General features: G+C 44.6%; 1 protein-coding gene across 1 annotated transcript in view; it reads left to right on the top strand.

The window, feature by feature from the left end:
- The window catches only part of LOC134330310 (regulator of G-protein signaling 7-binding protein B), a 38,530-nt gene that overhangs the window by 22,678 nt on the left and 1,579 nt on the right, over positions 1 to 14,273 (top strand). Inside the window, exons 5-16 of the mRNA XM_063011378.1 lie at positions 65 to 209; positions 1,005 to 1,143; positions 2,377 to 2,493; positions 3,961 to 4,201; positions 4,302 to 4,424; positions 5,473 to 5,639; positions 6,314 to 6,539; positions 7,818 to 7,986; positions 9,114 to 9,231; positions 10,026 to 10,158; positions 12,004 to 12,198; positions 13,197 to 13,284. Of these exons, the coding sequence (XP_062867448.1) occupies positions 65 to 209; positions 1,005 to 1,143; positions 2,377 to 2,493; positions 3,961 to 4,201; positions 4,302 to 4,424; positions 5,473 to 5,639; positions 6,314 to 6,539; positions 7,818 to 7,986; positions 9,114 to 9,231; positions 10,026 to 10,158; positions 12,004 to 12,198; positions 13,197 to 13,284 (1,861 nt within the window). The remainder of the gene's footprint in view (positions 1 to 64; positions 210 to 1,004; positions 1,144 to 2,376; positions 2,494 to 3,960; positions 4,202 to 4,301; positions 4,425 to 5,472; positions 5,640 to 6,313; positions 6,540 to 7,817; positions 7,987 to 9,113; positions 9,232 to 10,025; positions 10,159 to 12,003; positions 12,199 to 13,196; positions 13,285 to 14,273) is intronic.

A 14,273-nucleotide genomic window follows, 5' to 3' on the forward strand; every position in this document is an offset into this window, starting at 1 on the left:
GCAGGGGGTGAATACTTTTTCACAGCTCAGTATCTGTACAGTATGTATGTTTTTGTGTTTACAGGCAGGTGTATAAACGCAGTTCTCGAGTGTAATGGACAGAACGACTGCCTGGATAATTCTGACGAGAGGAACTGTGCCAAAATCAATCAAGTCTGTGCAAATGCACGCGTCCACGTCCTTCCCGGGGTCGATCTGATCGGAAACGGGTAAGTACAACAGCACACCTACCAAAAGTATCGGGACACCCCTTCTGATTATTACATTCATGTGTTTCAGCCACAACAATCACTAACAAGTGTAATGAATCAATTATATAAAGGAGATTATAGTTTAGGGAAGGTCTTTTCCCTGTGAAGACCTCAGCCACACTCGACAGCTCTGGAATGAACTGGAACATCAACTGAGGCTTTTTCGATCAGCATCAGCACCCAGCAATATAAATGTGCTTTAGACTGAATAGGCACAAATTCCCACAAAATACTCCGAAGTCCTGTGAAGACTCCTGTCTTCTCAAGAGTAGCTGTTGTTATAGCTGAAAAGATCACATAGAGGTCTTTGAAATGGTATGTCCAAATACTTTTGGCCATGTAGCGTTAGTGGACCACCCTTCTAATGAGAGCAACAGTTTGGGGAAGGCTTTCCTGTTCCAGCTTGTCTGTGCTCCTGTGATGAGTTTAGTCTGGAGAAATAAAAAAATGCTTTTTTTTTTTTTACTGTATGGGCACAAATTCCTATAGACACATTTCAAAACCTTGCAGAAATCCTTTCTAGATATGAGGATGCCAGGTGTGTCACTTAATTGCACCCAGTGATTTTGGAGTAGCCATACTCAGGACCAGGATTAAGTGCCAAGTGCTCCCACACGTGGTGAAATGTTCACATGGTGATCATGACCGCGTGACGGAGTGAGTTACAAGTCAGGTTCATAAGAACTAGGTTGAGTACACTACATGTACCTTCTGTGATATTAAATTCCTGAACGAACGTGTGTCGAATTTCAGATTTGACGCCATGGCCAGGCAGATGAGGGGCGCGGTTCTGGAAAACTCCATCATGGGGGAGAAATGTAATATAACACGCAGCAGAGAGAACAGGAGGAGGTACCGACTCCCGGCCAACATCGAGTACTATGAGATCAAGGTGAGAAGCTTTGCTCCTTTTACACTACGTGACCAATAGTATGTGGACATGCCTTCTTATTGTTTAATTTTAGCATTACTGAGCATGTGTGAACAACGTCAGATCCATATGGATATGGTTCGACAAGTTTGGAGTGAAGGAACTCGAATAGCCTGAACAGAAGTCCTGCATTTGGAACGAATCGGAATGTTGATTGTGAGCCAGGCCTCCTCTGTCTGAATGGGCACAATTTTCCACAGACACACTCCAAAATCTTGTGGAAAGGTTTTCTAGATAATTAAAGCATGTTGAATTCATAGCTCAGTGGTTAAGATACTGGACTAGTAATCAGAAGGTTGCCAGTTCAAGCCCCACCTCTGGCATTCAGCAGATGCTTTTATCCAAAGCGAATTACAGTATACAGTCTAAGCTCAAGGGCCCAACAGTGGCAACCTGGCAGTGGTAGGGTTTGAACCAGCAACCTACTACTTTCTAGTTACTAGTTTTTAAACACCTCACTGTCACTGCTGGACTGAGAATCCACTAACCAAAAACATCCAGCCAACAGCACCCCGTGGGCAGCGTCCTGTGACCACCGATGAAGGTCTAGAAGATGACTCAAACAACAGCAATAGATGAGCGATCGTCTCTGACTTTACATCTACAAGGTGGACCAACTAGGTATGAGTGTCTAATAGAGTGGACAGTGAGTGGACACAGTGACTGATTCACTCATACCAACACAACACACACTAACACACCACCACCACCATGTCAGTGTCACTGCAGTGCTGAGAATCATCCACCACCTAAATAATACCTGCTCTGTGGTGGTCCTGTTGGGGTCCTGACCATTGAAGAACAGCTTGAAAGGGGGATAACAAAGCATGCAGAGAAACAGATGGACTACAGTCAGTAATTGTAGAACTACAAAGTGCTTCTATATGGTAAGTGGAGCTGATAAAATGGACAAGGAGTGTAGAAACAAGGAGGTGGTTTTTGGAATAATTACGTTTAACCTCGACCTTAAAATGGACTGCATCGGAAAGTCCACACCAGGAACCAACTTATTTGGTCGGACTCCACCAACGTTAGGTCGGTGTGGTCAAAGATCCAATCAGATTAGTGTTAAGAAGAGCGATGAGAGGAGCTTGCAGACACGGAAGCAAATAATAAACATAAATATAAACACAATTCGTTAATGTGTGTTTATTATACGAGTTTTTTGACATTCGTTTCGTGTCTATGTGGCAGGTGGAGCAATTTGAGGATATTAAAGAGAACCCGCCGGTGAAGACCGAACAGCTCGATCTGAAATCTACCAGTTTGGCTTTTGGCTGGAAAGAGGAAATAAACGCCCTTCAAGAAAAGGTGAGGGGAAAGTATGTGACCCCCGACTAATATTAATATAAATATTTAATGAATCTGGAAGGGCAGCGCTGTGGTTCGATGGGTATCACTGTCACCTCACAACAAGAAGGTCCTTCCTCCGGGTTTATTCTGTGTTGAGTTTGCATGTTCTCCCAGTGTCTGTGTAGATTTCCTTCGGGTGCTCCGTTTTCCAGAGAAGACATAAAGTCAGGTTATCTGGAGATACTGTGTGTGTGTGTGTGTGCTCTGTGATGGACTGGTATCCTGTGCGGCCAGTGAATTGTACCCACCGCGACCCTGAATATGATAAAGCTGTAATAAAACAATTAATGAACGAATGAATGGATTTGGGGCGTCACGTTGGTCCTACTGGTGATGTGGCTGCTCTATTGTACATCATGTATCTTTCCTCCTGCCCACCAAAAACATGACCATAAGGGAAATGCCCACTTTTATAAGGTCTGAGTGCATGGGTGAGTGATGCCATGCCACACCCAGATCATCGCTTTGTCCAGGCTGCATCATGGCCAGAGTTTTTGGTCTCTATACTACATATACATTAGCGCTAGCCTAGTGGTTAAGGTACTGGACTAGTAATCAGAAGGTCGCTGGTTCAAGCCTTACCACTGCCAGGTTGCTGCTGTTGGGCCCCTGAGCAAGGCCCTTAACCCTCAATTGCTCAGACTGTATACTATCCCAGTACTGTAAGTCACTTTGGATAAAGGCATCTGCTAAATGCCAAAAATGTAAATGTAAATGACATGGCTGAAAGTACCTGTGCTGTCCACCTGACCTGACCGGACATCTCATCACAAAACCATGGGCGGTAATATGGAGCGGCCTCCCAACCCTTCTTTGTAGCCATAACAGCCTCCAAATAATCAATAAGGAACCCTTTTTAATTAGAGCAGGGTTTTTCAAGCCCTTAGGTGGGTCGCAAGCAGGAAAAAATGGGTCGCAGAGAAAAATAACAATAAATAAATCAATTGTATGAGAACGCCCCCTTGTGGAGGCTTTATGTTACATCTTGTATAGAGAGAGTAAACTGCATTGTGTTTCCTGGGTTGCACTCACTCACTCACTGTCTTAACCGCCGGTGTGAGACTATCCCAGCTTTTCAATGGGTGCAAGGCACACAGTAACACCCTGGACGGGGCGCCAGTCCATCGCAGGGCACACACACACATACACACATTGACTTATAGGGCAATTTCAGTGTCTCCAATTAACCTGACTGCATGTTTTTGGACTGTGGGAGGAAACCGGAGCTCCCAGAGAAAACCCACACAGACACGGGGAGAACATGCAAACTCTGCATAGAAAGGACCCGGACCGCCCTGCCTGGGGATCGAACCCAGGACCTTCTTGCTGTGAGGCGACAGTGCTACCCACCAAGCCACCGTGCCGCCCATATACACTTTCAATATATATTTGTTTGTTTGTTTGTTTGTTTGACCCACGTTGCAGGAGTCCAAGTATTTCCGCGTCCACCAAGTTATTGCCACCTCAACTTTCCAGACCAAATCCTCTGACCTGTACCTGTCCCATCCATTCCTCACGTTCCTCAACAGTCTCCCTCTGGAGTACAACTACCCCCTGTACAGGCAGATCTTCCAGCAGTTCGGGACCCATTATTTCGGCTCGGGTACGCTCGGAGGCCAGTACGACCTGCTGTTCCAGTTTGACAGTGAAAAACTCCAAACTAAGGGTATTTACAGCATTTTTACAGAAGCCACCTAATCTGGACGCGGTGCCCCTCTGTGATGAATCTGACGTCCTTACTGTGAATATTTGTGTTTATTTTTTAGGACTATCAGACAACGAGGTGAAAGGCTGCGTCCATCAGGACTCCTCCATCTTCCTCTTAATTTATTGGTCCAGCTCGTACAGCACTAGATGTGGCACCAATAAGGAAACCACCAGCTACGAAGGTAATGTTACAGTACGGTTCCTCAGTCTGTTTGGATGTTAGTATTTTAATCCCATACACTAAAATGCCAAAAGTATGTAGACAATCCTACTTTTCCCTACTTTTGTGACTATACCAGCCTCTACTCTTTTAAAAAGACTTTTCACTTGATTTTGGAGAGTGTTTCTGGGAATTTGTGCCCATTCATTTCAGCAGGACTTTTCCTGCAGTAGCCAAAATGGGCCATCCTTAAATTGTTGCCACAAAGTTGGAGGCAAATCATTGATTTTATTCACCTATTAGGAAGCTCAGGTGGCAGAGGTAAAGTACGCCAGCCCACTACTTCTGAGATCTCGGGATCCCGGATTTGAATTTTAGGGGTTCTATCGGCCTGTCTGCATGGACACGATCGGCCGAAACAGCCCAGCCATTGTCAGTGCGCTCTCAGTACACGTGTACACACGGAGGGGACGGGACGTGTGTTAGTCACGGCTCTCCTCAGTCAGAGTGGAGGTCGTTATTAGTAGTGTAATTGAATACGACTAAATTGGGAGGAAAAATTGGGAGAAAAATGTGAAAAAAAAATACAGGAACAGCGGAAAGTATACAATATCGATATTTAATTGATTTATTATTTATTTATTTAACCTATATTGTAGGAGTCCAAGTATTTTCGGTTCCACAAAGTTTACGCCACCTTGACTTTCAGGACCAAATCCTGTGATCTGTACCTGTCCCATCCGTTCCTCATGTTCCTCAAAAAATTATCCATTTGTTATCAATGGATACGGCTCAAAAAGAGATATGTAATAAACTGGAGTTGCATCCACATACCTTTAGTCATACAGTGTATGAATAATCTAATCTAAGCTTCATCAATTAATAATTGGACAATATTTATTAAATGTGAAAAGTTTATGTGAAAGTTTGGATCATCAACGTCTTCATCCTGATTAAAGATGTGGGGCGTCATCTAGAAATGCTTGGCACAGGGTAGAACCAAATAATTCCTGCAATAATGTAATAATACGTCACTCATTGTCGATGCGTCTTCTGTATTTTGCGTTCAGGATCCTTCCTGCAGACGTCAGAGAAGTGCATCTCCTCGGTGAAGGGAGGCCGAGCGGAGTACGCCGCAGCTCTGTCCTGGGAACAGAAACAAGTCCCTCCCGAAAGCAGCATATACCGGGACTGGATCAATTCTACCATAGACAACCCCACTGTCATCAACTACGAGGTCAGAACTGTTTGATACCCTATAAGTCGGCCAGTTGGGGGGCACAGTGGCGCAGTGGGTAACGCTGTCGTCTGATAGCAAGAATTGAGATCGGGGGGGTTTGATTCCCCAGCCGGGCTGCCAGGGTCTTTTAGCAGACGCCTTTATCCACAGCAACTTACAGAACAGTGACAGTATACAGTCTGAGCAATTAAGCGTTAAGGGCCTTGCTCAAGGGCCCAATGGCAGCAACCTGGTAGTGGTCGGGCTTGAACCAGCCATCTTATGATTACTAACTAGTCCAGTACCTTAACCACTAGGTTACAATTGCCATTATGTCATGCTGTCAGGCCATGCGTGTGTGTGCCCTGTGATGGACTGGCAACCTGTCCAGCATGTTTCCTCCCTTTCACTAAATGAATCAGACCCACTGCAACCCTGACCAGGATAAAGTGGTGGTAAAACATGCCCTGCCTGATGCATACAGGCCTGGGACCAGCACTTAGAGCGCACTGATGAGTGCACCTTCCAACAGCCAGTTGTATCTTTGTAGACGCCTGTCTGGCCGATAGCACAGCTGAGATTTAGACCACGGATCTCAGTAGACTAGCGTACTTTACCGCTGTGCCAACTGAGCACCCACAAACCCTTAAATATCAATGATGCTAATTATCAATCCTTCACTTTTTGCCCAGCTAAGGCCTCTGGTGGATCTGGTCCGCGGCTTCCCCTGCGCCGTCACCAAGAGACGACATTTACAGAAAGCTCTAGACGAATATCTGGCAACCTTCGACTCGTGCAAATGCGCTCCTTGCCCAAACAACGCCCATCCCGCCCTGTCAGGGACGGAGTGTGTGTGTATCTGCCAGACCGGAACCTACGGACCCAACTGCGAGAACCGAGCCCGGAGCTACACCTCAGGTTCAGTTATCTTTATCAATACAGCATGAAAAGCTACATACGGTACATAAGCCACAAACGATGCATCAATATGAACACAAAACAAAATTGTGGTTTACAAGATGTAATGTAAAGCCTCCACAAGGGGGCGTACAAGTACATGTACAAGTTCATTTTGTGTTTGTGCCTGTTAAAATTAGTTTAGTTAATTATTATTATATTTTTCTGTGACCCATATTTTTTGGCTTACGACCAGACCCAGTACATTACATGGCCAAAAGTATGTGGACATCTGACCACAAGCACATCAGTTAGATATTCCATTCCAAAACAATGGACATAAGCATAGAGTTGCTCTTCTTTGTGGCTACAACAGGATTTAGACCTCTGAAAGGCTTCCATCTCACGATAAATATTCCAATTCATCCCAAAGGTGTTTAACTGGGGTCAGGATCAGGGAGTTCGTAGCAAACTCATCAAGTAAAGTCAAATTTATTTATGTAGCGCTTTTTACAATAGAATCCAGGACCGACAGACCAAAAAAACCCAGTTGAGCAAACCAAACAGAGAAACCTTGAGAGAAACCAGACCAGAGAGAGAGAACCAGCAGGGACCGCCATCCTCCTTGGGTGGCCTGGAGAATAATTTGAATCAATAAGATTTACACAAATCATACAAACTCAATTAATTTAAACTAAAAGTTATATTAGCGAAAAGAATAAACAAGCAATTGGAGTTCTTCATTATTCAGTCCGGTCTGTGATAGAGTCCGTAGTGAGTTCTGGACATTTTTGGTGCAAACATGCCAGGTGTCCGTCACATCTAGCAGGAGCAGCATAGTTGGCACGGAAGTCTCGACTTGCAGGCTTCAACCTCGGGTGGATAAACAATTTTCCAGTAGAACCACCTCGTAGTTAAATGGCACCCTTAATTATTACAGCATAACTAAAAGGGAGAGCGAGCAGGTAACACAGTCATAAGAGCTTTCACAGGACGTCAGCGCCCATCTCTCCCACCGTCATCAAACCTGAGTGATCGGATGACAGAGGCAGAACGACAGCAACCCAACATCCCTGATCAGCACAAGTTTCTTTGACCTAGAACCTCCAAGCTCTGTGCCTTTGTCTATAGTCTTGGTCTGCAGTTCCGGTCCTCGGGGTTAAAATCCAGGCGAAGCCAGACGCCAACACGTAGAATACAGATCTTTATGGACATCACAATGACTTACATACAGTAACATTTTTGGCCAATTATTTATGACATGATGCAGATAATCTTTGGTCATTTCTCATTCTTCAGAGGCAGTTGACGGATACTGGAGCTGCTGGAGCTCATGGAGCGCCTGTGATTCTTCATTAAAGAGGCACCGAACACGCTCATGTAATAACCCCGCTCCTCAGAGGGGAGGAAAACCCTGCCAGGGTCCCCAGCGCCAGGAGGAGAAATGCACCGTGTCCATTTTTCAAAGGTGAGTGTGCAGCGTCTGGTCCTGAAATAAGCTACACACAACAGGGTCTGCACTATATGGGCAGAAATATTGGGACACTCCTACTGTGTTTCAGCCACAACAGTTACTAACAGGTGTAATAAATCAGTGATATAAAGGAAATTATGTGCTTCCAAATTTGCAGCATCGGTTTAGGGAAGGCCCTTTCCTGTGCACAAAGCAAGCTCTATAAAGACATGAAGAAAAGCTCGGTTTAAAAATTTTGAATGAACTGGAACATCAACAGTGTCCAGCCATACAAATGCTCCTTTAAACGGCTCTGAGTGGGCACAAATTCCTACAGATATACAAACATATAGTGTTGTAAGAAGCCTTCTCAGATAGTTCTGGCTGAAAAGATCATATACAGAGTATGTAGTTCACATGTGTCAAATGTGTCAAGGCCAGTGGGTCTAATCCGGCGAGAGCTTAAAAGACGTACGATTGTCTTAAAATACACCATAAAATCCTACCTACATAAACTGCATCTCCCACAATGCATGCCGATTTTGTGATGCATCCCACAACTAGATGCCGTTGTTTCCACATCAGAGTTTAACTGAGGCGGTTTTCCAACAAGTGATGCTGAGAAATATCTACAAATAATCCCAAAATGTACAAGAAGAGAAAATTGAAGCAGAAGCAAAAGAATTAAGTCTCTTGAGTTATGAGGCGTGTCTGTGGTAAAGAAGGACAATATAAATGTAGACATACGTTATAAATATACAGGATACATTTGGCATTTTGACACCAAACATAGAATTTAACAACAAGTTGTCCAGGACTTGTAAAAAATGCAGACTGCAATCACAGCAGGATACGTTACAATCAGCCCTTGAGAGCCACCATGATGCAGATGTGGCCCTCGGTGAAAATGGTCTAGTTTAGTAGTATTGGTTTTTGAAGTCGGATGTCCGACAAGCTCATGGTCAGGTGTCCAAATACTTTACATGTATTGTATGTTCCAGTTGTTGTGGCTGAATCACATGAATTTAAAAAAAATAGAAGGGGTGTCCCAATACTTTTGTCCATATAGTCCATAAACATTTGAATAAATACATTACTTAATTTGTTTTTTTAACTGGTTTTATTTATCGCTTTCTTGGCAGTGAGGACGTGTGCATAAACGATGACGACTTCGAGGTAGAGGGCGACGGCGAGAGCGTTTTACCTCCTGGAGTTTCCGGTTGCACCAAACCCAAACCTCCAGCTAACGGCTACCTCAGGGTCAGTGGGTACACGACACCCTGACACTCATGTTCCTCTTTCGTTTTGCATTTTTCCTCCCAATCTAGTCGTATCCAATGACCCAATTGCATTTCACTTCCTCTCTACTGTTACTGATCTCCACTCCCTGTTACTGACCGAGGAGAGCCGTGACTAACACACACCCCCTCCGACACGTGTGCGATAGCCGACCGCTTCGTTTCACCTGCACACGGCAACATCGATCGGCCGGCAGAGGTCGTAATTGCATCAGTTTTGCGATATCCGTGTAGGCGCCCAGCCTGCCGATAGCAGAGCTGACATTCGAACTCATGAGTTAAAAAAATTGCAATGTAGTCCCTTGGATTACCTATGCAAACTGAAACAAAATGACCTGGTGCTGATTGATTGGTTGGTTGGTTGGTTGCTATCAGCCGGCCGGACGTTACACAGGCACACGTTGGCTGTGCGTCTGTAGGGGGCGAACTATGGGTGAAATAGGTTCCTCTGCTGACCCTATAAGGGACTAGGGGTGCAGGGTTTGACTAGTGGTGTCCAAAGGAGCTTCAGGTGCTCGCATTCCAAGTTTAATTCCTCCTCTGTCCCTGGTCTCAACCCAACTCATCACTTTGGGGATTAATTAAACTTGGATTGCGAGTCAGGCCATCTGCATCACTGGCATCAGTCATTATACTGTCTTAACGGGCACAAATTCCCACACACACACTCCAAAAAGCGATGTATGTAAACGTTTGACTTCTATTTTAAATCATTAATGAGTAAATCTTCCTGCTGTCTGTTTCTTTGTGCTTCAGCTGAATAAGCGAGTGTACGATCACGGAGATCACGAGGAGTTCGTGTGCTTTACTGGTTACCAGCTGGAGGGTTACCAGCTCATCCACTGTAAGCATGATGGAACCTGGGAGGAACCGAAGGGAAGCTGCATCAGTACGTCCACTTAGCTTTTCACTGCACTATGAGGCTATGTGGCCATCAAGAGCGTCTTATAGACTATATGGCCAAAACTTGTATGAGAACACCCCATAAGTGTTAAGTTTGGGGGTTTCATCCACACCCGTCGCTCGGGTGGCGCAGCGGTAAAACGCGCCATCTCATCAGTCCTGACATCTCCAGCTCTCGAGGTCAAATCTCAGCTCTCCTATCAGCCGGACGGGCGCCTGCACAGACACACGATTGGCTATGTGTCTGTAGGGGCGGAACAATGATTGCAACAGGGTTCCTTGCTTCTGGAGCGATTGTGACCTCTGCTGACTGTCCGAGGCGCCTGCACGGTGGGCGACTGATCACAGATGCCACTCTGTACGTGATGCGGCAGCCTGGCAGGTGAAAAGAAGAAGAAGCGCCGGCTATCCTCGATGGGGGGTGGAAATAGAAGATTAAAAAATTATTTCGTTGCTGAGGTGCTCAGGTGGCGCAGCGGTAATAACACACACTAGAAAACCAGAGCTGGGATCTGGAATACATCGTATCGAGTCTCAGCTCTGCCTGCTGGCTGGACTGAGCAGCCACATGAACAACGTTTGGCCTGTTGTCCAGATATGGGCGGGATTAAGCCGTATAGGGTCTGCAATTACGACCTTTGCTGGCTGATTGACGGCGCCTGCTAAGAGATGGGAAAAGAGTGCTGTCAGGGTGTGTCTCTCCGTACACAGTGCTGATCCGCAGTGCACTCGTCAAAGTGTAGGTGACAAGATGCATACGGCTGCTGCCCACGTGTCGGAGGGGGCGTGGGTTAGCTTCGTTCTCCTCAATCAGAGCGGGGATCGGCATTGGTGGAGAGGAAGCATGATGCAATCGGGCAATTGGACACGCTAAATATATATATATATATATTTTTTTTTTTTTCTTTAAAAAATCATTTGGTTGAAATACATGATGTGCTTTCAACTTTGTGGCAACACTTTAGGGAAGGCCCTTTTTTGTTCCAGTATGAGAGTGCGCCTGTTCCTAAAGCGAGGTCCATAAAGACATGGTTTGACAAATTCTGTGTTGAGAAACTTTAGTGAGCTGGACGAAGCCCTCAAATGCACTGAACACCTTGGGGACGAATCGGACCCTCCTTTGACTGAAGGGCCACAAATTTCTAAGGGACTTCAAATGAATACTTACAGTTTTGGAACAGGATGTCCAATAAACTCGGGTACCTACATACCTTTGACCATGTAGTGAATGTTGGCTGATCGACAGCTTTAAGTAGAAAATTGTTTGAAGACCCTTGACCCTTGAAGTGACTTGTTATCCATGTTACATACATGGATATCTGCAGGGAATCCATGGGGATCGGTTTCAGGACCCTCTGCACTAAATAATACACAATTATTGGGACACCTGACCATGAGCTTACTGGACATCCCACTCCAAAACCATGGGGCATTTATACCATGGGGCTCCCTCTTTCCCTTTTGTAGCCTCAATATCATCTACTCTTCTGGAAAGCCTTTCTATGAGTTTTTTTGGAGAGTGTCTATGGGAATTTGTGCCCACAAATTCACTTGATAGTCAGTGAGGCCAGACAATGATGTTGGAAGAAAAGAGAAGGCCTGGCTCACAGTCCTAGGTTAACTGGAAGAGAAAGGGGTATTCCACAAACTGTTACCACAATGTTAAAAGTACCTGTTAACAATGGGTGTAGCAGAGGCAAAGTGCTAAATTCAATTATTAAGAGTGGTGTCCACATAGTTTTAGCCATATTGTGCACCAAAAAGATATGGACAGCCAACTGTAATACCTTTTGTAATACCTGTTCTATGTTGTGGTTCATATTTGTTTTAGAGATGGTGTGTTCCAGACCCAAATTACCAAATGAGGTGAGTGTGAGCCTGGACAAACTGGAGTACCCTGTCGGAGCGAACATCATGCTGAGCTGTTCAGGCGCTGGCTTCAGCCTGTCAGGACCGCGGTACTACAGCTGTGGCAACACGCTCAGCTGGACGCCGAACCTCCCCGAGAACATCCAATGCAAAACTGGTAGGTTCACCTTCCACATGTTAGAGAATCTTATCTTGTCCTGTCATGTCCTGTCTTATAACCAGTGACCATTCATCGGACTCCTATATAAGTGCAATACAAGGTGCAATAACAAATTAGTATAACATTAAAACCACCTCCTTGTTTCTACACTCACTGTCCATTTTATCAGCTTCACTTACCATATAGAAGCACTTTGTAGTTCTACAATTACTGACTGTAGTCCATCTGTTTCACCCTGTTCTTCAATGGTCAGGACCCCCAGTGACACTGCAGTGACACTGACATGGTGGTGGTGTGTTAGTGGTATGAGTGGATCAGACACAGCAGCGCTGCTGTCACTGCTGGACTGAGGATAGTCCACCAGCCAACAGCCCCCCGTGGGCAGCGTCCTGTGACCACTGATGAAGGTCTAGAAGATGACCGACTCAAACAGCAGCAATAGATGAGCGATCGTCTCTGACTTTACATCTACAAGGTGGACCAACTAGGTAGGAGTGTCTAATAGAGTGGACAGTGAGTGGACACGGTATTTAAAAACTCTAGCAGCGCTGCTGTGTCTGATCCACTCATACCAGCACAACACACACTAACACACCACCACCATGTCAGTTTCACTGCAGTGCTGAGAATGATCCACCACCTAAATAATACCTGCTCTGTGAGGGTCCTGACCATTGAAGAACAGGGTGAAACAGATGGACTACAGTCAGTAATTGTAGAACTACAAAGTGCTTCTATATGGTAAGTGGAGCTGATAAAATGGACAGTGAGTGTAGAAACAAGGAGGTGGTTTTAATGTTATGGCTGATCGGTGTATACTTAAAATATATTAAAAAATGCACCCAGTAAAACACATTTAATGCTTCTATATGTTTTTATTTTATAGAACCAGTGTTGCCACTTCTTGGGATTTGGGGATTTTGCCCAGATACTTTTGGTATTGAGGTGTTTGTTGTATGTTCTGTTGACGTGTAATTGGGGTTTTTTATCTATAGATGAGCATTTTATACCAGACAGTAGATGTAGTAACGGAGAGCGGCATGATGGATCCCGGTGTGTCTGCATTCCTCGAGACGACTGCAGGTGAGAGATCATTAATAAACCACATGCAGAGTTTAATTCTCACTTTAGATCTTAATACTCACCTTGGAAGGAACCTTTATTTGAGGGCAGCAGGAATTTACTATAGTGGGGGATCAGTGGAAGCTAAACTAACACGCTAATTCACACTCGTACTTGTACTTCTCTCACAGCTCTTAATGTTATATCCTGTGGTGGAAAAACCCTTAAAGAAATACACCAGAGACTGGATTATGAGTAGAAAAGCATCTGTTAACAGAGCTAGAACACAGGAACTGGTCTAAATCAGCTAGAACTGGGTTTTGGACGTCATAAAATGTGTACGCCACTTTCAAGTATCATTCCAGTGTAGCAGTATTCTTGGAATATTGGAATATGACTACTGGAATAATTACAATGTCCTAAGCATAGCTACACGTTCTAAGTAGTAATTGATTATGTTTTAACGCTTGAGATGTCTACATACTTTTGGCTATGGAGTTTTATCTGTCTGTATACGTGACGTTTATAAATATACAATATATAGACCCACAACAGTTGCTGTATAAAGGAAATCGTATGCTTTTTCCAGCATGATTGTACACCTGCGCACATAGCAAGCTCCATAAAGAGCACAGAGCCCTGACCTCAGCCTCACTGAACAGCTCTGGAATGAACTGGAGCATCAATCGAGGCTTCAGTTGCCCAGACATACAAATGTGAACGGTCACAAATTCCCACAGACATGCTTCAAAGACATGCGAGAAGCCTTCTCAGAAGAGTGGCTGTTCTTATAGCTAAAAAGATCACACAGAGGTCACTGATATGTCCAACAAGCTCACAGTCAGGTGTCCAAATACTTTCGGAAGTATTATTAGTTATAATTATAAAGTGGAAACATATCATTTCCTTTATATAATTGATTTATTACATCTGTTAGCGACTGTTGTGTCTGAATCACATGAATTCAGTAATTAGAAGCAGCGTCCCAATACTTTTGTCCATATATTTTA

The sequence above is a fragment of the Trichomycterus rosablanca genome, chromosome 16 (assembly GCF_030014385.1).
Source record: "Trichomycterus rosablanca isolate fTriRos1 chromosome 16, fTriRos1.hap1, whole genome shotgun sequence".
In the NCBI taxonomy this organism is placed as follows: domain Eukaryota; kingdom Metazoa; phylum Chordata; class Actinopteri; order Siluriformes; family Trichomycteridae; genus Trichomycterus; species Trichomycterus rosablanca.